This window comes from Phoenix dactylifera, unplaced genomic scaffold, assembly GCF_009389715.1.
Source record: "Phoenix dactylifera cultivar Barhee BC4 unplaced genomic scaffold, palm_55x_up_171113_PBpolish2nd_filt_p 001725F, whole genome shotgun sequence".
Lineage (NCBI taxonomy): Eukaryota > Viridiplantae > Streptophyta > Magnoliopsida > Arecales > Arecaceae > Phoenix > Phoenix dactylifera.
Genome location: NW_024069024.1, coordinates 55,573 through 79,834, shown reverse-complemented (window position 1 = coordinate 79,834; position 24,262 = coordinate 55,573). Strand labels below are relative to the sequence as shown.

The 24,262-nt window shown below is 41.9% G+C and overlaps 2 protein-coding genes across 2 annotated transcripts; both read left to right on the top strand.

Annotated features, from left to right (window-relative positions):
* The first annotated feature begins 17,804 nt into the window (after positions 1-17,804).
* LOC113463446 (probable leucine-rich repeat receptor-like protein kinase At1g35710) lies at positions 17,805-18,602 on the top strand. The gene has a single exon (XM_026808793.2). The coding sequence runs from the start codon at positions 17,832-17,834 to the stop codon at positions 18,600-18,602; it is 771 nt and encodes a 256-aa protein (XP_026664594.1). The 5' UTR covers positions 17,805-17,831.
* Positions 18,603-19,178: 576 nt separating this feature from the next.
* On the top strand, positions 19,179-20,798 carry LOC103717954 (MDIS1-interacting receptor like kinase 2-like). The gene has a single exon (XM_017845403.2). It carries the CDS (start codon positions 19,179-19,181, stop codon positions 20,796-20,798), a length of 1,620 nt encoding a protein of 539 aa, XP_017700892.2.
* Positions 20,799-24,262: the final 3,464 nt, after the last annotated feature.

The following is a 24,262-nucleotide window of genomic DNA, read 5'->3' as shown; positions in this document are numbered from 1 at the left end:
CTATAATTCATTCACATGCATGTAATCATTTTATGGAACATCTTTTCCTATTCTTTTAGCAAGTAATATAAGAATTAGAATGTGGATGTGAAAGTTAAGCTTTGAGTTAAGAATCGTGATAGGAACACGCTTATTTCACTCTACAACATTAGTGAGAAGCTGCAGAATCTGAATCGAGTTCATTGAGCAGACAAACAGTGGGATTTTTGAATCACAAGACAAGATTATGCTACAGTTTGTTCGACTACTATAAAAAGTTTTGGGTGCATCATAATATTAACAAGGATGGATAGGAAAATGTTATCGATGAACCCTACAAAAAGCAGCAGATTCATCTGACTTCCTTCCACCCAGTGTTCACCTGTTTGTTGATCCTGGCCTGCTGGCCAGATGTGATACTCTTTCTCAGGATTTCCTGGTCCCCCTCCCATGCTGGCTTGGTTCAAGTGTCTCTTCTATATTATACTAATCTTCTAATTTCCTTCTATTTGTTGTTTTACAATAGAAGGTTTTACAATAACAGCCTTTGTAATATTATAACCAGTATGACTGTTGTAATTGCTAAAAAATTACTATAACTGTTTTAGAAGCCTCCTATAACAGTTCTTATGTACTACAAAAAAAAAAAAAAAAAGTTGATGAGAAGTTGTTGCTTGGTCAAATTGTCATTTTTATTTTTATTTTTATTTGGTGAGAAGTGGATCGATTAAATATTCTCATTATTTTCCTTCGTTACTTCTCATTGAGTAGCTAATAATAGTCGTTAGCCTTCCAATCAAACCGGGTCTAGTGTCGAATTTGAAAAATATTGGCATTTTTATGTAATGTAAATAACAATTCTCTAGCTTTTTATCCAATTTAGAAATTAGAGTGATCTTGACAATAAACGTAGTCATTGTTCTGACGGAAGTAACAATTGTTATTTTCCTAATTTAGATTTTGATCGGGGTTTTCATGTTTTAGATATTGATTGGGCTCTGATGGGCTTGGTCTTGGGTTTGAAGTTTGAACCATCACGATATTGGTGACATTCAACTGTTATCATTTCACAATAGTGATATTTTTTAAGTCCCATGGCTATGCTTCGGCTTACGGAGACATCGTGCATTCAGGACAGAGTTCTGTAATCGGTGAACTAGCATATACAAATAGGACTATTCGATAAATAGTGTTCCCACAGAGCCATCTTTGATAATAATACCTGCATGTTATTTTATATTTCTCCTAACGACTAAATGAGTTGGTGGACCGTGAGATAAACAAATAACACGGAAGCAAAGTAATCTAACTTTTTTTTATGGATCACAAATTTCTAATTTAATGCCCAACTTCACTGACTCAACATTTCTAATTTAATGCCTTTGGGAACCAACCCGACCGAGATGCCGAGTTCGTTGAGGTCGCTAGAGATCTCAGCTCGTTTGCCATCTGAATCAAAGAAATCGGTGGGATTGCTACATACCTCTATGGTGAAGTTCCGGTGACCAATGCGGTCGATCAGTGGTGATCCTGATGTCACCCATAAGCTAGTGTTGGACGGTGGAGGAACGGTTTTGGATGGTGCTCCAATGCTGGCTCCGATCTGAAACAGCAAAAACAAATTGTTAAGTACATTGCTAGGTAGCGACTTGGGCATCTAAGATTAAAGCTTAGCAGAAATTTACTAGACAGGCTGGTTAGAGAAACTTGCAGGAAGGATCCTCGCAAAATCATGTCGGATTTATTTTTTTCCCCCTGAAAAGAACCCCGATTTTTTAAAAGGAATCGAACACATGAACATGAAGTACTAAAGGAGGATTGCATTATATGACTAAGAAAATGAACCAGAAATTATAAGTATCAGCTCACCTATTAGAGCACAAGCTGCCTCAATAATTGAAGGAACTGATTACTGCCTGCCGGTGCCGAGTTACTTGTGGTTTGATGATTGCGGAATAATCTAGCATTACGCTCTATCAAAATTTGCAACCAAGCACTAATTCCAAGTGCGGCATACAACGAGTTCAATAACCTTCTCACACAAGCGCGTGAAACAAATAAATGGTTTACAGAATCAGCACTCTTACAAAAGATCCCTTGGTATCAAGTCCATCATGCAATGCCAGCCACATGAAAATCCTAATTTTTTTTGGAGCATTGGCCTTCCATAGTAACTAGTAATAAGGACAGCATCAGCCTCCATTGTTCATAAACTGAAAACGAGTTATCCTTGCTAAGCTTCCATGGTGGAATATCCTTTGATCTAGAAGAATAAATCTGTTGAGAAGCTCCATCTGATCAGAGTATTCTTTGTCTTCCAAGTGAATATCCAATGGTCATGTCAGATATTAAGTAGTAGTTAACCTGGCATTTGGCACTAAGGATGGCCCTAATCTCTTGATCCATAGCATAATTGCACATTTCGCATCAAGGAATTAATTTGTTAGAGGTGGAGGTTCTAAATTCACAAAAAATGTGAAATTTTAAGCCAGAAGTTCAAACTGAGTTTTAGTAACACAAATTAAAAATATTGAAATATTTGGTTTAATGAAAACAAGCACAAGAGAGGTAGTAACCAATGAAAATAGCTACCATTAGCTAATATACACAACATTACTACTTTGTAATTCATAATTCTTTTAGATCATTTATGCATATTACAAACAAATTATAAATTAGCCTCTTGAATAATTTATACTTCTTGATTAATTCTTTAGCAAGAAGTATCTCAGAATTAATCCAAGACGTTCCATGATTTTCTCGGTATTTAAAGAATATTGTTAGTATAGACAAGAGCTATTGTCACGCCCTCCGCCTGCGCGGAGCACGTGAGCCACCCAGTGCCTACGTGGGGGCCACATGAGGAGGGACCGCGGTGCTTCCTTGCCAGATATTGTCCGATTCCGGGGCTTCACGCAAGCGTCTTTCACCCTCCCTAGTTTTGTTTTCCTCCCAAAACGCGTCTGCAGGATTTGGAGACACCCGCCTCATATGCCCAGGCTCTGGAACGAGTCTTTCCGATGTGGAATTATTGGGCCTCACACCCTTTCCACCATCGGACAAGAGCCATCCTCGGCTCTGATACCAAATGTCACGCCCTCCGCGCAGATACCAAATGTCACGCCCTCCGCCTGCGCGGAGCACGTGAGGCACCCAGTGCCCACGTGGGGGCCACATGAGGAGGGACCACAGGGCTCCCTTGCCAGATATTGTCCGGTTCCGGGGCTTCACGCAAGCATCCTTCACCCCTTCCCGGTTTTGTTTTTCTCCCAAAACGCGTCTGCAGAATTTGGAGACACCCGCCTCATATGCCCAGGCTCTGGAACGAGTCTTTCCGATGTGGGATTATTGGGCCTCATAGCCATCTTACTCTGTATATCGTACTAGCTAGAGTCCGGTTCTCGTACATGTTGGATTCGCTAACAAATAGGTTTCTAAAGGCCGACCCCGGTCATGTAGTAGAACCTGATGATGAGAACTAATAAACTGGGATGGTTACCAACCTAACCAAGAAAGACGTGACTTCTAGGCTCTAGCCTTGTACGAGCTGTGCTTGATGAACCAATATGAGCTTGGACCTCCTCATTCAGGATCACATGGATCCATGTTAACTAACTAATTGATCTCAAAAATGTAGTTAAATGTAAGCCGATAGGAAATAAAACAACAATGAATGGTAAACTTAACATCTTCTCTCATATGCATTTCGAACCTTTATTTACGTGAAAGGACTTCAATTAATCATTGAAATGAGTCGTTATTAATGAATCAACGTAAGGACAAGATTATTAAACAGATAATTGGTATAAGGGTAAAAATGTATATCAAGTTTAACAAAATATTTTAGTATCCAACTACTTGCGAGTTCTAATTGTAGAGCAGGCTTAGCTAGAATTATTTCCAAGGTACCTAGGGTTTTGATTTGGTGCTTCTCAATGACCTATTGTATATAGCTACCTTTGCAAGTGTTAGGCCTAATGATTTAGTATAGCAGTGTCCATGCTAGGGAATAGGGTATTTTCCAATTTAGTATAGCCATGTCCATGCTAGAGAATAGGGTCTTTTCAACATAGATATAAGAGTAAATTACATAAATTCTCTTGAAGTTTATATTTATTATACTTACGTCTAATAGTTTATAAAATCTACACTTATACCATATTAAATTAACAGCATTAGCGAAACCATTTATCTCATCTAAAAAGTCGAAATTATCCTTAGGTGGGGAGGAGGATGCACATATTTTCTTATATCCTCAGATGGATGTTATGCCACTTAAGATTATTTTGGTTATTTTAAAAAAAAATTCTGATGTGGCATTTGAATTAAACAAATCTAGGCAAATGTAAAAAATGTCATGATATAGAGTGTTTAGTAACGCAATATTGGAATAAATGATTTTATTACTATCATTGTTCTCAAGATTTTTCAGTTAATTATTTTGAATATAAATGTTGCTGATATTGATACTCAAAATAAGCTACTTATAAGTCATAATAGCAAGAAAAGCTCAACAAACGAATTTTGACTAGGTTGCAAACTTGATTTGAGAAATGTTGGCTCAGCAGGCCAAGATTCCTTTTGTCCCGATGAATTATAGCCTAGAAGACTTACTAGTCTTCTAAAAATGTGGCCCCATTAATCTGTGACTTGGTGCTGCTCATGGTGACCATCCTAAAAAAGCAGAAAACTATTGACAGTGCTGTGGTTTAAAGGACAGGAATCTCTAGATTATTGTCGACTTCTCCTTTGAAGGAGATGTTACAACTGCTTCCCTTGATATTTGAGCCTTTAAAATATATATAGGTTTCATTTTAATGGCCAAAGACACTATGAAAATAGCATCCTTTTAAATACACATAACGAGGCTTATTGTCGGCTGCATCAATGTGTTTTTTTTTTGCAGGAGCATGAATCCTCTACAATGCGCAGATTGCACCGCATAGTATTGACCGTGCTCGATAGCCACCATCAGATGGACGACTATCATATGAAACGGTTTTATGTATCATACATGGCTCCGTCGATAGCTGTCCATTTTTGATGGCAACCATCAAATAGGGTACAGCACTCTGCAATGCAATCTATGTCCCGTGAGAGATACGGGGTCTTTTCACGGAGGTTTGCTGGTGGTGGATGCGAGCATGGAGCGGTGTTCCAAAGGCTTGCTCAAGGACATGCCAAACTTCATGGGCATGTGTGAGACCAAAAATAAAGGGAAGAACAGAATTGGAAAGAGATGCAGTAATCCAAGTCAAGTCTTTCAAAGCCCAATCCTCAGTAGTCAGGACTGGGTTCGTCCTGATTAATAATTGAATACATCTTCATTAATTCCCTTGCAAGAAAATTTCTAAAAACTAATCAAAAACATCTCATGAATTTTTTAATCATACAATGAATATTACTAGGATAGTCAAAAGTCATCCTAGTAGCATTAATTGTGAAGCCCAATAATTTCATATCGGAAAGACTCACTACAGGGAAAGTCGGTTTTACCGACGCTTTTTTGCATTTTCGGTCTAACGTCTAAATGTGGTGACGCTTGTAAAAAGCGTCGGCAAAAAACGACGCTAATACGTGTTGGTGTAATCGCAGGCCTAAGACGACGCTAAAAAGCGTCGTCGGAAGCCAACGACCCAAACAATCCCTTGTCGGAAGCCACCCTCACACGCCGTCGTAAAATATTTCGGGATCAGACCGCATTCCCATGGGGCTTCTTTTCCTTGCCATGACCTTCTCCCCCCTCTCCCCCGATCCCTTGAAAAACCCCTCTCCATCGCCTCTTCTCCCCTCCACGGGCCGCTCAAAACCCCTCCCCCTCGCCGCCCTCCCGCTCCAGCCACGAGAAAGCCAGCTCCGTCCTGGCTCGGTCGCCGGATCCGGCAGCGGAAGCAGGGAGGGGAGGTGCGGAGGGGCCAGCGGCCAAGGCTGATGCTGCCGCCGCGATGGTGTCGCCGGCGAGGCGGGTGAGCCAGTGCGCGGGTTGCCGGAAGAGGGTGGGGCTTGCGGGGTTCCGGTGCCGGTGCCGAAGCAGGGAGGGAAGCCAACGACCCCCCTCCAAACAACCCCTGTCGGAAGGGGTTGCTTCATAGAGATAGAGGTACAGAGACCAAACCCTTCTTCAATCCCTCTTTTGCTCGATCTTTTCGACTTTTTTTTGGTTGTTTTCTCATATTTTCTTGGGATCTGTTCTACCCTCAGATGTCGATGAGTTCTATGCGATGTGCGATCCAGGTGAGTTTTTTTTTGTTTTTTTTGGTAAAGATCGGTAGAAGTTTGAGATCAGGGTTGTTTTGGTGTTGGATCTGGTTCTTGGAATCGAGGGATTTGGGTGTGGGTTGATTTGATGCAGAGAAGGAGAACTTGTGCTTGTATGGGCATCCTGGAGGGATGTGGGAGGTGACGTTGCCGGCGAAGGAGGTGCCGCGGGAGCTGCCCGAGCCGGTGCTCGGGATCAACTTCGCGAGGGACACAGCGACAGAAAGGAGCCGGTGCACAGCGACTCGTGGCTCCTTTCTGTCGCCTTCTTCTTCGGAGCTCGCGGTTAAATTGATTTTTTTTTTTTTGGCCTCTTCCGATTGAATTTGAAAACCATGACAAATCAATGTACATATCATAAAATCATATACCGGATATCAAAAGCTCGAATAATCAGTATAAATATGCAAGTCAAATGTCAACAAAAATCCAGCCACTCAAGTGTGATACGTCATACAATATCTCAAAATCTTCAATTAATGTTTTCAATGCTTTTTCTTTCCATTCTCTATTAACTTGATCCGGATCAATTATCCTTTCGATTTTGGGCTACATCCCGGTCACGTTTCCGGCCCGTGACGGGGCAATCGATAGTATCACATTTCCAGCCTGTGACGGGGCAATCGATAGTATCACATTTTCAGCCTGTGATGGGGCAATCGATAGTATCACATTTCCAGCCTGTGATGGGGCAATCGATAGTATCACATTTCCAGCCTGTGATGGGGCAATCAATAATAACGAGATAAGCCCAAAGTCCCTGTTCATTTAATCAATTCGCAAACACACATCAATCCCTTTTTCCACTTTATTTCCGACCTAGACTAACCATGGTCACGTTTTCAGCCCGTGACAAGGCAATCACTATAACATGGTTAGTCCATACTACCACATCCATAAATTTAATTATGCAGGTATAAGTTATACACATACATACATCCCTCATACTACCAATCACAAGCCAACACGATCAAAATATAATTAAATATAAAACTATTTTGCTTTGTCTGGATCATAGCATATCAAACATATATAGTGCAAAAATATTTATATCATGTAGGATTGGCGTACAAGGATTCTTACTCTTTGTTGAAAAACTCAGACAAGCTATTCACCCGTCCTCACGACGATCTATGAACCGGAATGCGCAGGACTCTGTTCAGTGTCCTCTCGTCCAATAGATTGTTCCCCTACAGAACCAAGTCAATATTAAAATTTATCAAAGATATATGATAATCTAGGACCCCTGTTTGATCCTCTAAAGGATCCTCTAAAATCTAACATCCTAGGACTATCTAGAGTCCACAAAGCAATGCTCTCCCCAAATCTAAAGGGTAGAGAGAGAACCCAACTAGAGAGAGAAGGAAAATATAGTAAGAGAAAGGGAGTGGGAAGACCCTCTCTCTGTCTCTCTTCTTCCTTCTTCCCAACGGAAAGGGAAGAAGGGGGGTTCGGCAGTAGGTGGCCCACGGCCGGCGACGCCCCCTGGTCGTCGGCCTGTGGCGGTGCCAGCGGTGCCATGCCCGGCGACGGCCGGCCGGAACGGAAGAGGAGAAGGCCGAACAGGGCTCGGCTTCTCCATCAACCCGGCGGCTTCCCGGCCACATCCCCAAAGAAGTAATGGCCAAAGATGGAGGAGGAGGAGGAGAAGGTGCTCACCTTGCTTTCGGCGAGATCCTCCTGACCGGATCGATGGCGAATGCTCCGATCCTATCCGCGACAAGGTAGAACTCCAATCTCCCTCCTTTCTCTTTTTTTTTTGTGTGGAAGGGCTCTCGGTTGATGCCCTAGGGGGGGGGAGAGAGAGAGAGAGAGAGGAGATCTTGCCTGATTTGGTAGGATTTTATCACCCTATAACCTCCCCTCCGGTGGATTCGGGAGGAGGGGAAAAGAATTTGAAAATAGGGGAGGGAGCCAATCGGGAGTCTCCCTCCCCCCTTTCTCATGCGTTGGGCCGCTTTGCTTAGAGGCCGGCCCAAACCACATCCGGGCCTTTACAATGACCCTGAATCAGGACCCTTCACCAGGGTCAATTCAAATTCTTTGCGAAGAGTCCCTACTGGACCCAACTACCTTGGAGAGGGTAGAAAGAGAAAATTCAGTAGAGAAAAAAAGTTCTATAGAGAGAGAAAGTCTAGTAGAAAGAGAAAGTTCAGCAGGAGAGAGAAAAGAAAAGGAGAGAGAGAAGAGAGAGAAAGAAAAGAGAGACTCTTTTCTTCTCCAAAAGAGTTGAGTCCATCTCTCCCTTCCTTCTCGATGGGATCCAGGGGCGGCCGTAGTGGCCATCCCTGACGGCAACAGGAGGAAGCTCGGCTAACCTTGGTGGTTGACGGTGGCGAGCAAAGGGCGACGACATGAAAGAATGGACCAAAACAGGGCTCCCCTATTTTGGACTGTTTTCCAGTGATTCGCCGTCCAAATCTAAGCCAATCGTCCTACAACAAGAGAAGAGAGAAAGGAAGAAGAAAGGGGAGTGCTTAGCTCGGTTCGATGAGGGTTCTGATGACTCCTTCTGGTGACAAGACAAGCGAGAAGGTTGGAGGAAGGGCTCGAAACTGATGGCTTAATCTTGAATCAATTCGAAGGAGAAGGAAAGGAGATCTTAAATAACTGATCGTAGGCCTTATCTGGTCGATCTCTAGATCGCGATGAACTTCTGATTCACCGCAATCAGGGAGGGAGGCTGGAGTCTTCTTCCCAGTGCCCTCATGTGCGACGCTAATGAGGCCCTAGTTAGGTGGCCAGGCTGGTCAAGTAGACTGGGCCCAGTCCAGGGTCTCACAATAACTCATCTAATTTTCATGAGACATAACAAGGTAGCATGGTAAAAGAATTACAATTATTCAGCACTTAATATCATAAATCATTTATAAGATCGTATTGCTAATGCTCACACTAATGAATCTATTTGATTGATTTTTCGTAGATGCTATTTCCACATGTCCACCTCAACACTCAACCAATAAATGAATTACAAGTTTGCTCCATACCACAATCTAACGAAAAGAAACAAAATTTGTAACTTGCCCATCAGAGCAAACACTTGTGAAAAATTAATGTAAAAAGAATTACCATCTGTATCCCACTAATCCTCATCTCATCATGTTAAGAGAAAAAAGTAGCGAATCTCTTACATTAGAAGTCTCCTATACATCTCAAGGCGTCTAGCCATTTAGAATTGCAGGTCATGTTTATTTCTATGAATATTCAATTAATATATCTCATTATCAATTTCGTATCAATATAGATCCAAAAAAAATCTAGGCAATCTAATATGGCTTGCGATTGTCTAAAATAGAACCTGTATATATATGCTTGGAGCCAACACTGCCAACTTTTCCAATGATGAAACGATGGGGTTCAGGTTGTATCTTCCGATTGATCTTCTTTTGCATCATTGACCATTTGATCATGCTCCAAACAACTTTCAGAGCACTCAGAACATGTTCATCCATCCGCTTGTATAAATCTCAAAAAAATGGCTGTTGCATGATCCAAACATATCCTTCTTCACGCAAAAGGCCCAGCAATTGTAGAGGTAGAGGCCCGGCAACTCCTTCAAGTGCTCCGAATAAACTTACGAGAAGGACGAGAATCAGATTGTAGAATAACAGAAAAGTTTGTAGATTTAACTCCTGTGAAATAAATCTAAGATTAAACCAATCATACAACATCAACTTTCGATCTTGGAACAAGCTATGACTAATTGACTGCATAAATTAGGAATCAGTCTCATAGGTGATTAGCTCATGTATAATTGTGGTCATGCATACCATAAGGTCAAAGAAAAGAGGCTTCTTTTTTTGTTGCTAGGGCGGCTGGATCATACCTGACGAGTATGAATATACCCAATAAAATCGAAAAAACGGAATATCTTGAAGTGCCAGGGGCAACTCTCCATCCCCAGCCCATAGAGTACAACCGAAGTGACAAGCAACATAAGCAGCCACCCATTCCGCAGCCCTATTGGCTTCGCGGAACACATGTTTGGCCTAAAAAGCCCCTTCATCCCTCACCATTGCCCAAATATCCCGAGGTAATGGGTGAGCGCAACCGTCACCCCTTAGTCCTCCACAGATCCAGCTGATAACCGTGGCTGAGTCACCCTCCAGAACAATAGATCTAGCCTGTAGAACACACCGGGCTTGATGAAGACCCGCCCAAGTGGCCCTCAACTCCGCGCTCGGAACCGAAGTGTCAAAGAATTGACTGCCCTCTGCAGCTATGACCCTGGCAGACGGGTCCCGAATAACAAAACCTGCACCGTCCCTCTTGCCACCATACAAGACAGACCCATCGAAGTTGACCTTGAGGAAACTCAAGGGTGGGGGCTCCTCGGTGAAGAACACCGTACGGAATGCTATCGAAGAGAATGAAAACCTCAGATGTCCCGAGCTGTCAAGGAACCTCCAACATGGATAGTGTAACTGAGCTCCCGCTTGCACACGGGCGCTTTCCGCCACAAGTCTCGGCGACATACTACGTTCGCCAAAGGTTCGAACGTTCCTGGCCAGCCAAATCTGATAGGATGTGCAAATCGCTCGAGTCGCCACCTGGTGAAATAGTGGGGACTCCGAACCTCGACGCATGCCAGTAAGAACTGATCCCTATATCCCTATACCTCCTGCGGAAACCCTGTCAGACGCCAAGTCGCCCTATCCTAGGTGCACTGAAACAAGGCATGGTCTACCGTCTCGTCTACACCGCAAACTCCACACTCCGCGGGAACCCTCAGTCTATGCCCACTAAGAACTGCTCTCGTGGAAGACAATCTTAAACTACCTTCCAGAGGAACAGTGCTACTCTTGGGTGGAGTTCCAAGTGCCAGATCTAGGCACAGTCTGACCCAGACTCAAACTCCCGCCGAAGAATGCGGAAAAAATCACCCGCCCTGACTTTGAATGGAATTTTCCGACATCGTTTGTTTGTTTGCACTGACCGCTAAGCAAGGAGTATGCTAGGCTTGATGCTGGACAACTACAATGAAAACCACCTGCAGTCTTCAAGTCACAAAAAAAAAAAAAAATCAACTCTCCCTTGGTAATTAATTCAAAAGATCCACGTCATGCGGGATCCACGTCATGCATTCACCACCCGCATGACGTCGGCACATCTGTTGCGTCCAAGTCATCCATTGGCAGCTTCCATGAAAAGAACTCCAAGACCAGCTCTGCTTGACTCATCGAACATACTTAGTTTGGTGTATTAAAAAAAACATACTTAGTTTAGATAATAATTTATTCTATGGAAAAGAGAGTTTGCATCAAGATTTGACTAACGACATAGTCCCTTCAGGATAGCGCCTAGTTTTTGCATTTTTTATTTGGAGTTATGAAAGCCACTAGTTCAATTCGTTGCTGACTACTGCAACAATTGTTGTAGTTTTATAATGTTTAACTATTTCTAGATTAAAATTATTTAAAAATAAGATAATGATAAAAATAATCATCATTATTTTTACCATTATGAATAGAATTTAATTTCATAGTTAACAACAAAAAATAAAATATTATCCCAAATACTGCTTAACTAGATACTGTTTATATTGGTACACAAATTTGAATATGGCGTATATTTCTTTTTTTGGGTTTTAACCGTGCAATCTATAAGTGAGACAATGGTCATCTTTCCTTTTTTTTTCCTGGTAAGGCTAGCAATCTAGTGAAAATACATCCATATGAATCAAAAAATACAATATGCATGAAATTAGAAGGGATATCCGATGCAACAGTCCATAAAATAGTTTCCGTATGATTTACCATATATACCATTATCCAATTAGCAACATTGTTAGCTTTTCTATAGACATATTTTATTTTATAAGAAATAAGAAAAAGTAGTCATTCTCCAGTATCAATGGATGGAAGCTAGTCTCAATAGTTGATGGATTTGATTGCTGCATAACTACTGCCAATGAGTCCCCTTCAAGTATAATATGGGCAACTTCAGATGTTTCATCCCATATATCAATCCTTCTCATGTAGCGTGCAACTCTGCCATTGATACCATCGTCTCAAAAAGTCTGATGCCACGTATTACTAGTAGCAAACCGCTTGTACTTCTGATAACAAAGCTAGTTCCACCATAATCACCTTTATTTAGAACAAAGCCATCAAAGTTAACTTCGAGGAAAAAGGAAGATGGTGGCTCCTAAGAGATATAAATCATTCGAGAGAATGCAGAAGTTGCGAGATAGGAGCCACAGTTTTTTCCTGCTATCAAATAATCCATCACGGCAGTCATATGAATGAAGTTGTAGGCTAGAGTGGCTGCCTTCACTAAAATCAATCTTGGACTCCAACCAAATCTGATATGCAATATAGGACAGCAAAGGCATCTCATTTTTGTTAATCAGAAAAATAAGGGACATCCAGCTGTTGGGACCAATTAACAGATGGCTGAGGTTAGTGATTGTCGACACTTTTTTTTTTTGCCAAAGATGAATGTAACGTGTCGTTTAGCAAGCTTTTCCAAAAGAAGTATACATTTACATTGTAACAACTCAGGAGCTCACCCAAAATAGCTAGCCAGAAGGTATTATTTGGGTTTCTTGATCCTGTATAAGCATCCAAGATCTTCTCGGCGAATAATTAATGTGGGACTAAACACACGCCCGCACAGATCCTTACATACTCTTCCCATTCAAGCCCTGATGTCTTCATCAGGCTAAAAGTTCAAATCCATTCAAATCTAATCACAAATACCATGATAGGCCCGTGGTCAGCCTCCATGAACCCGACTGTAGTGTACCTCAGTCCACATAGGCTATGGGCCGAGTTTTGCTCTAATACTATTTGTATCAACTCAGGAGCTCACCCAAAATAGCTAGCCGGAAGGTATTATTTGAATTCCTTGATCCTGTATAAGTATCCAAGATCTTCTCGATGAATAACCGATGTGGGACTAAACATATGCCCTCATGGATCCTCACATAGGCAACAACTACTGTCGGCATCTGACTGTTCAATCGAAAGAAAATCGATTCTCAGAAAATTTGAAAAAAAACTCTCGTCAAACATGTCTCATGGAATCCCATAGGTTCGTAAGAAAAATATGAGTAGCCTGCCCCACCGAACATCATTCATCTAAATAAAGCATCCACTAGACCATGCCCACTAGTGCTATGGGCTTCAAATTTATCCTTCAGTGGTTGCTGCCAGCTCATAAATATCTTCCGTGATTGGTGTGGAATATAATTTCTTCCATTTGTTGGGCACTATGTTGCCATCATGTACAGTTCTATCTCTGCGTCAATAAAAAGTCTTCAGTTATATCTCCCTCTAGTCTGGCCTCCACCGTCCGCTGGTGCTAGTGCTATGGGCTTCGAACTTATCCTTCAGCGGATACAGTCCGCTTATGAATATCTTCCGTGATTGGTGTGGAATATAATTTCTTCCTGTCACGCCCCAAATTCATCATTCGGGTCGACCACGTGACACGGCCACATAATCCCTAAAGTAAAACCCTAGAGATCATGTAAGGCCTAAAAGGTATAATATCCACATAAATGCCAAAATTAATGATTAATGTAATTAAATCAAATCCAACTAAAATGTACTAATTAATTACATAATTTCAAATGTCCATAAATAAAAGATAAATTAACTTCTAACTATCTAGCAGTCAGACTCCATATCGATCTCATTTCTCGTTCCATCAGATGGACTCTATAAATCCAGTGTCTTTGAAAAAGAAAGTAAGTGTAGTATGAGCTTTTCCAGCCCAGTAAGAATCCCAACAGCCACACACAGTAATAATAATAAAATAATCAAAGCAACAAATAAATGTCATATCATCATTCAAAAAGCTCAACAAACAACAAGTATATATAACAAGTATATATACATAAATCTTTTTTTCACATTATGTGATCCATCTCATATTACTCTGATTCCCAAGTTTTAAGATTTTTCACTTCTGACTTTAGACTAACCAAGATCATAACCCAGTCCAAGACTGCGCAAATCCCACACATAAGCTCGTGGCAGCTATCCCACGCATAAGCCCGTGGAGGCTATCCCACGCATCAGCTCGTAAAGGCTATCCCACGCATCAGCTCGTGGCAGCTATCCTACGCATAAGCTCGTAGAGGCTATTTCATGACAAGGTCAGTCCAACCCATTTTACATATCTAGTTTTACATGTTAATCACATTTCAATCACATCACATATTTTCATAAATTCTCAAAAATATGCTATTTCTTCCCAATTTAATTATTTCAATATTTTCATAATAAACAAAATGCATGCCTCATAGGTACCATATCAGCTAATAAAATAAATAACAACATAATTATAAAATAAATCCAACGATAAATCAAATATATGCATAGAGGTGCTCAGATGTAGGGATTCTTACAAGAAATTGTAGACTGACTCAAACACGGATCCGAATCACAACCTACGCGCTGGGGTGCTGAGTCCCCTGATCAAAATCTCCTGGCACCGCTGACTCTTCTCCTACAACATCAATTACAAATCATAAACTAAATCATTTAATATTTAAATATTTTAAACTATAATTCACATCTGCTATGGGGTCCATCACCAAGTCCCCAAACATCTCAATCCCTCCAGATCTCGGGACAGTCGGGGTGGCCCGACCCCCCACCTTGTACCACCGGCCTATGTCGTTGCCAGCCATGGCCGCCGCCATGCCGGCGACGGGTGCCGGTCTCGGTGAAAAGACCAAAAGGAGGATGAACGAGAGAGAAGAAAAGAAGACCCTTCTCTCTTCACGGATGGGAGTACATCTCCCGTTCCCTATTTCTTGGTCCAAGGGCAGCAGCCACCACCTTCCCAACCCTCAGCCACTACCCTCCTGACCCTCGGCCACCACTGGCCGAACCGTCGCCGGCCGCCACTGTTACAGTCGCCGGCGATGGTGGCCGGCCAAGAGAGGGAGGAAGAGGTGGTCCCTTCCTCTTCTTCTTCCAAGAACCGGCAGGACCTCTTTCCTCCCTTCCCCCTCCTCCATCATCAATGGAAGACCACCCTGATGGTGGCTCGGCTCCCTCCCCACCCGACGGTAGCCACAGTGGCCCACGACCGCCGTCGTCGCCGCCGGTGGCCAACCAACGAGGGGAAGAGGAGGAGAGGACGGGATCACGAGGAAGAAGACCTCGGATCTACCACCCCCCATCTCCAACCAAACCTGCAATCCCTCCCACAGTCCCGATTCAACCCCCAAGACCATAGATCCCGGCCAACCTGGCGGCCGGCGGCGGCAAGCTCTGGAAGAGAGAGGCCGAAACAGGGGTACCCTGTTTCGGGCTCTTCTCCGACGAATCACCGGCCAAAACCCCACCAACACGATCCGAAAACCTAGCAAATGAAACGCAAGGGAAGGAGTCACGCTTACCTTGGTCCGACGGGGTGTTCCGGCGAGAAATCGGTGGAGGAATTCCTTGAGCGAGCTCGGATCAAAATCCTCTCTTCACCCGATTAATTTGTGGAGGGTCTTCACCGAAGGAAGGAGGGCTTTAGGGCTTCCTCCGCGGCCGGCCGGATCTCGGAACCGTCGCCTCTCCGGCGCTTGGTCTCCTCCGACGAATCAACTCACGCCGCCCCCTGCAACGCTCCTCTTCCACGATCGTGCCTAGGGCACGATCGTAAAAGGGAGATGGGCTCGGTCTTTTCGGGCCAGCCCGTCAACCCTTTCCTTTTTTTTTTCTGGGTTTTCACACTTCCACTGCCGTCTCCATCCCATTTGAGAAATAGATGCATCACTAAAAGCCAAAAGGAAGATTTGGCATGTGATTCTTAAATTAAAATGAATGGTGGGAGTTTTATAACGTTTAAACACGTTGAAGAAAGAGAAAATCCTCGAAATTAAAGAATGCAAGCTTAGCCACTCATCTTACATTACACCATGACCCTAGATAGATGAGGGATTAAGGTGACATCGCTACTGTTCCGTATGAATATCTACATATCCTAGTTATTGTTAGGTCCCAAACCTTTGTTGTGCATATTTTACACTGTGGAGAGCTGCAAGTGCTATACATGTATTAAAGGCTCGAATATCAAGGGACGCAGTTGTAACAATCTCCTTTATGGGAGAAGTCGACAATAATCTAGAGATTCCTGTCCTTTAACCCACCACACTGGCGTTAGTTTTCTGCTCTTTTAGTCCCCATGAGTTGCACCGAGTCACAGATTAATGGGGACCACATTTTTGCAAGACTAGCGAGTCTTCTAGGCTATAATTCATCAGGACAAAAGGAATATTGGCCTGTTTAGCCAACATTTCTCAAGTCAAGTTTGCAACCTAGTCAAAATTCATATTGGTCCATTGAGCACAACTCCTAGAAAGCTAAAACCTGCTGGGTGCTGGCGAGGTGGCAACCACTATGCTTTGTCGGTCCTCGTTATCAAGTTTCACATGTGTGCAGGTACCTGGGGCCTTCAAATTCCTAGTTATTAGTGTCACGCCCCCATCTTTGCGGGGCACGTGAGGCACCCAGTACCCACGTGGGGGCCACATGAGGGGAGAACACGGAGCTCCCCTGCCAAATATTGTCCGGTTCTAGGCCCACACGCGCGCCGCACGCGCTGCCTCTGCGGGGCATGTGCGGCACCCAGTTTCTACGTGGGGGCCACATAAGAGGGGAACATGGGGCTCCCCTGTAAGATATTGTCCAGTTTCGGGGCCCGTACACGCGCCGCACACACCGCTCAGATCTCTCTCCGGTTTTGTTTTCCACCCAAAACGCATCTACAGAATTAGGAAACACCCGCTTCAAATGCTCAGGCTCCGAATTGAGTCTTTCCGATGTGGAACTATTGGGCCTCATACCGGTGTGAGGCCCAATAGTCATTTTGGGTTGTCTTTTTGTTAATTTAACCAAATTGGAGCATGGGTTGATGTGTAAGATTGAAATGCAATATCTGTCAAAGGCTTTGCACTTTTTGATATTCTATATTTATAATGCTACATGGCACTCTTTTTCTCCATAAGAAACATTTTCTACGAGACACGGCATGAAGGGATTTGTGCAACTTGCAATACCGACGCCATATATGTGCAATGGTTAAATGTAGATTTGCTAAACCAACATTCTGTAGGTCCAGAAAATTCGAGGATTCTTTAATTTCGAGGATGCTCTCTTTCTTCACCACGATACGTGTTTAAAGGTTATAAAACTCCCACTATTCATTTTAATTTAATGATCAAATGCTATCCCTTTCTTTTGGCTTTTAGTGATGCATTCCACCTTAATCCGCGCCGCGTGCACCACGCGCCACGCCAAGACTCATTTGGCGTAGAGGCCAGACGTGAGAGATAAAACTGAAAACAAGGCGGACATGATGGCCCCGCCGATATTGATTACATGCCAGTCACCCATTGGTTGAATGGAGCATGACATGTTAGAAAAGTCCATTCCGGTTCCGTAGGGTTTGGGAAAAGTCACCATCCCCCAACCCTCGTTTAGCTTGGAATATTAAAAGCATCGCAAAAATTTCTATCACCCGTCCCTTACGGTAGACATGCAAAGGAATATGCAACAAGATATTGGCTATAAAAGGCCTCAAACTCTCTCTCAACAACCACAAGAACCTTAAAACACCTTGGGCCTATCAGAACCTTAGCTATGGAATCTGTGTCATCTCCAAAATTCCTCTCCACCCTTCTTCTGTTTCTAATCCTTTCATTTCTTCTTGCCTTGGCATCAGCTTCACTTGCATCCCAAGGGAGGGCCCTCCTCCAGTGGAAAGCCAGCCTCCAGAGCCAAGGATCACTTGAATCTTGGAACCTCGATACCAATCCATGCAACTGGACTGGAATCACATGCAACATCACACGTCAAGGCCGACATGTGATCAGGGAGGTGAATCTGGCCCATATGGGTCTGGCAGGAACGCTGAATGGACTCAACTTCTCCGCCCTGTCATCACTTACTAGTCTCAACCTCACATTCAACGAGCTCCATGGAAGCATCCCTCCCACCATATCTGCTCTTTCGAAGCTCACCTCTCTTGATCTCTGCACTAATAACTTCATAGGGACAATTCCACTACAAATCAGCTCTTTGACAAAGCTCAACTCCTTCAATCTTAGCGACAATCAGATAAGCGGTTCCATCCCTCCTTGGCTAAGTAATATGACAAGGCTTAACTTCTTATACCTATCCCAGAATAACTTTTCAGGTACCATCCCTAAGGAATTAGGAAGGCTCGAGAGTCTCTTGGAGTTGACAATCTCCACCAACCATATAACAGGTTCCATCCCTCCTCCTTTGGGAAATTTAACCCGGCTTCAATTATTGTATTGCTCCAACAACGGGATATCTGGCTCCATCCCTCCCGAATTAGGGAATCTCGTAAACCTGGTTTATTTAGACATGGGTAATAATAGTCTATGACAGGTTTCATCCCTCTTAGCGTGGAAAACTGGACCAAGCTTAACTGGTTCAATCTTTGGGAGAATCATCTCTTTGGATCAATTCTTCACGAAATAGGAAATCTAGTAAAGTTAACTAGGCTATCACTCGCACAAAATAGTTTAGCAGGTTCCATCCCCACCAACTTAGGAAATTTAACCAAGCTTCAACTCTTGTACCTCTTTGAAAATCAGATCTCTGGACCAATTCCTCATGAAATAGGAAATCTAGCGGAGTTAATTGAGCTATCACTCTCATCAAACAATTTATCCGGTTCCATCCCCAGTTGGTTAGGAAATTTAACCAAGCTTAATATTATATACCTTTGGGGCAATCATCTCTCTGGATCTATTCCTCATGAAATAGGAAATCTAGTGAAGTTAACTGAGCTATCACTCGCACAAAATAGTTTAGCAGGTTCCATCCCCAACAACTTAGAAAATTTAACCAAGCTTGAACTCTTGTACCTCTTTGAAAATCAGATCTCTAGACCAATTCCTCATGAAATACAAAATTTGGTAAGCTTGAGATATTTGGATATCAATACCAACCTTTTAGATGGTTCCATCCCCGCTAAGTGTCGGAAATTTAACCAAGCTTGAATTCTTGAACCTTTTTGAAAATCGGATCTCTGGACCAATTCCTCATGAATTAGGAAACTTGAGGAAGCTTAATACGTTGGCGCTGTCCGCTAATCAAATGTCTGGCTCGATCCCTCCATCTTTTGGAAGCTTAACAAACCTTATTGATTTGCGCTTATTCTACAATCGACTATCTGGTTCTTTGCCTCGGGAATTTAACAATATTACAAATTTGAAAGTTCTCCTATTGTCGAACAATAGTTTTTCAGGCCATTTACCCCATGACATATGCAAAGGAGGAGTTCTATATTATCTCACATTGAACAACAACCATTTTGAAGGTCCAATTCCCAAAAGCTTGAAAAACTGTACAAGCCTAGGCAGAGTCCGACTCGAGCAGAACCAACTATCTGGGGATATATCTGAAAATCTTGGAGTGTATCCACATCTCTCGTACATCGATTTAAGCTTCAATAAATTGTCTGGTAAGCTCTCGCCAAATTGGGGAGGATGTCATAATTTGTCGCTCTTAAGAATCTCCAGCAACAAGGTTACCGGAAGCATACCAGCAGAACTCGGAAAGTTGACTCGACTACAACAACTTGACCTTTCCTCGAACTATCTATTGGGAGAGATTCCAAAGGATCTGAGCAAGTTAACTAATCTCTATATCTTGACTTTGAGCAACAACCAACTTGTTGGAGAGGTATATCCAGAATTCGGAGAGCTATCTAATTTGGAGATTCTTGATCTGTCAGCAAATCAACTAAGAGGAAGGGTACCAAAACAATTAGGTAACTGTGTGCAACTTCAATCGCTAAAGCTTGGAAACAATCATTTAAATGGAAGCATTCCCTTTCAAATTGGAAATCTAGTAAACTTGCAAGACTTTCTGGATTTAAGCCACAACTCATTCACTGGAGAGATACCATCACAATTTGGCAAACTAGATAAGCTAGAAGTTCTGAACCTATCACACAATGAGCTAACCGGTCATGTTCCACCTTCTTTGAGTGATATGATGAGCTTGTTATTTGTAGACTTATCATACAATGAATTAGAAGGCCCACTGCCCAACAACAGAATTTTTCAGAATGCTCCAGTGGAGTGGTTCGCCCACAACAAGGGTTTGTGTGGTTCAGTGAAAGGTTTGCCTTCATGTGGCTTCCATACAACCAGCAAAGATGATTCAAATAAGCACCACAAACTTGTCTTGTTAATAACTGTTCCTAGTATCTTATCTTTATTTGTTGTATTTGTTTTGCTAATTCTGTGGAAGAAATATATGAGAAATGATGCAAGTATTGAAGAAGGTGGATTCTCTATTTGGAACTTTAATGGAGAAGATGCATACAATGGCATCATTCAAGCAACAGAGGATTTTGATGCCAAGTATTGCATTGGCACTGGAGCATTTTCTAGTGTTTACAAAGCACTGCTGCCAAGCGGCAAGTTGGTAGCTGTGAAGAAATTTCATGCATTAGAAATTGAAGACTCACCAAGCAAGCAAACTTTTTGGAATGAAATACGGGCACTAACCCAGATTCAATCGGAATATTGTGAAGCTTTATGGTTTTTGCTCCAATGCTCAACATAAGCTTCTTGTTTGTGAATACATGGAGAGAGGAAGCTTGGCAAATATTCTCGGAAGCGAAGGTGCCGCTGAATTAGATTGGTCTAAGAGAGTGGATGCTGTAAAATATATTGCTCATGCTCTATCATACATGCATCATGATTGCGCTCCGCCAATAGTGCACCGAGACATAACAAGTAATAATATTCTACTTGATTCAGAATACAAGGCTTGTATTTCGGACTTCGGTATTGCTAGACTTGTAAAGCCAGATTCATCTAATTGGAGTATGCTTGCAGGCACACGAGGATATTTGGCCCCAGGTATGCTGCAATTTCATTTTTCTAATGTAAGAACAATGGCCTTACAAAGTTGTTTATATTTTTTAATACATTGTTCAAGATATGTTAAGAGAATATTTAGGTTTATCTCTATAGGAAAAAAAGGTAACATAGCTATGACCATGGTAAATTATCAATGCATTACACACTTCTATGCTCCTCAAAGAAATAGTACAAATTGTTTAATCAAAAACAGTTATTGTTTCTTTCTTGTTCTTACTAGGATTAGCTAATTACATGTTATTCTCCATGACATTCATGTGACCAAGTTGATATCTTCACTCGATGTATGCGCTTTCCATTCACAAGAATTGCGTAATGAAGATATGGTTGTTTAACTTTTAATACTATTACATTTTCAAAGCTATAATTTGTACTATCCTATGTAATACATGGTAAACTATTGATTATATGATGACTTGCTTTTGTGGGGGACATACACAATTGAGAATGCTCTGAGCTTTTTGTATTAAATCAGATACCTTATGTTGCAGTTACAAGTGGACTCTAGAGTTAATTAAATTGATGAAACTAGCTCTATTAGAAGTGCTTGACAATAAAAATTTGATTATATTTTTTTTCTTGTCTATTTCAGAGCTTGCTTACACAATGAGGGTTACTGAAAAATGTGATGTATATAGTTTTGGAGTAGTAGCACTTGAGATTGTAATGGGAAAGCATCCAGGAGATCTCATCTCTACTTTATCTTCTCCAGTCGGTGAAAACACCTTTTTGAAAGATATATTAGACCCGCGACTACCACTTCCTACAACTCAAGCTGCAAATGAGTTAGTTGCAATAGTTGTGACAGCATTTCCATGTTTGGATAACAACCCGCATTCTCGTCCAACGATGCGAAATGTATCTCAACAGCTATCTACCATCAGGGCACAACCAAACTCCCAACCTTTGGACATGATTAAGTTATGTCACCTAATCCATGTGAAGGTATGATAGAAAATATATATTTTGCCAAAAATAGCCATCATTTAATATACAGTTTATCTCCTTTTTATAGTTCAAGAGAGTTAGCAGAACTTGATTCTCTTGTTTATATATTGTACAGATAAGTTATTTATGCAGTAGATTCATATCAACCAACGGATAGATCCGTTCATGCTTTTATTATTGGAAATTGTAAAGTTATCTTCATTGAGTTGTCACAACAATTAATTTATACTTAAGCATTTTATTGACCTGGTCAAACTGGAAAAATTATTGCCTAATATGGCCATGCTTGTAGCCCGTCACAACCGCTGATTCCTATGATGATGGGCATATTCCATGAATAAAGCCCACAAAAATCAACGGCAGTGATTGGCTGCCTGTGCGCCGTGGTGCATGCTGTGTAGGTAATATTATCTTGTCAATCTGGCACAATATAAACCTGCCAACCATAGGAATTGTATTTCCCACACACTCACATTTACCAAGAAAATATGAGAACTGGTATGTTTTTGTTAGGAATTTTGGGGAAAAAATGCAGTGGGCCGTTTAGTTTAGGTTAGTTGTTGTCTTGATGCTCCGTTTAATTGTACTGGATCAAATTTTATTCATTAGACCGGTGTTGGATTGTATGGTTTCTTGGGCTTGGACATCCCATGTCCCCCTTTCGTCTCCTCTAGTTATCTTTGCTTTTTTCTTTCTTTTTTTGCTTTCTCATTCCTTTGCTTTGATTTGTACTTCATTTTATTTATCAATAAAACAATAAAATAGGTTTTATTAATTTGCTCAAAAAAATAATGATATTTGTAATGTAGGATTTGAAGTTTGAGATTCAACTATGTAGTCATACGTGACTTTAGTGATGGAAATGCATCAATATTTGCTAATGAATTAATAGTTAAACTTTTTTTTGTTGAAAAGAAAAAAGTTTAACAATTTGAGCTTAAAAATTTACTAGAAAAGAAAACTGAGCTTGCAAAACTAAATAAAAGTTTAGGCTCAATTTGATAATAACCGGCCACAAACAAGTCAAGTTTGGATTTCTATATATATAGCTAGGTAGATGGATAGATGTGTTGATAAATATATATAGGCGCGTGCGCGCGCGCGTGTGTATATATATATATATATATATATATATATATATATATATATATATATATATATATATATATATGCATATTTATGTATGTAAATGTATATATACAAATCTAAGCAGCTTACCGGTTTACTACTACTCGACTCATTTGTATTCCTTCTCTCCAACCATCCAACTTATCCCTGGAGTAAGGAAAGACAACCATTGCTTAGAAGGTGGCGCTCATACCATATTTCATTGATGAAAAATAAAACGAAAAGAAAGGAGCAATGTAGAAAGAATGTTGTATTATACTCAAGTAACTGTACAAAATTTTTTGTAGAAATCATAGTTAATAAAATTATGATGCACCAATATTAATACTCAAGTTGTATTAAAATTAAAAAGTTTAATACTAGTAAAAACCTCAAGGCTCAATCCATCTCCCGTGCCACCGCCAGCCAATGGCAATCGACTAAAGAATACAACAAGAAAGGATTAGAATTGAGGTTTCTTTTGGGCAACAGTCGGCCCAACGGTCACTGATGCCTTATTTCTAGAATTGACTAGTCTTGGGTGGGCCCACCTACACCTCTCCCTCTCCATCCCATCAATCCAATCACGACCGTTCGATTGGTCGATCAGATGGCTGACACTTCATGGCCTGCCAGATCTCAAGAACGGATCAGATTGTTTTGATATCCAGTGGGTTTCTTGGTCTTTCGGTAATTGTGCCGAAGGATGTTGGGGGCCCACCGTGGACCAAGGTGGTTTTTCTGAAGGGAATGAAAGGGGTGGTTCTATATACACCTCCCCTATTGCTCAGGACACCCCCCAAAAAGTAAAAAAAAATTAAATACTCTCTACACCCCCCCCCCATTTGCTAAGGACACCCCTAAAAAATTAAAAATTTCTAAATTACCCCCCACCCTCCCCACCCCCTCACCTAAATTGCTCTCTACACCCCCCAAACCACCCCCCCACCCGCTCTTCCCCTCCAAAACACCTCGCCAACGCCCAAAACCCCCCCGTTCCCCCTTCTCCCTCTCGTCGCCGGCATTCTCCCGATCTCCGACCACCTCGCCGGCTTCTCCCGGAACCACCTCGCCGGCTTCTCCCGAATT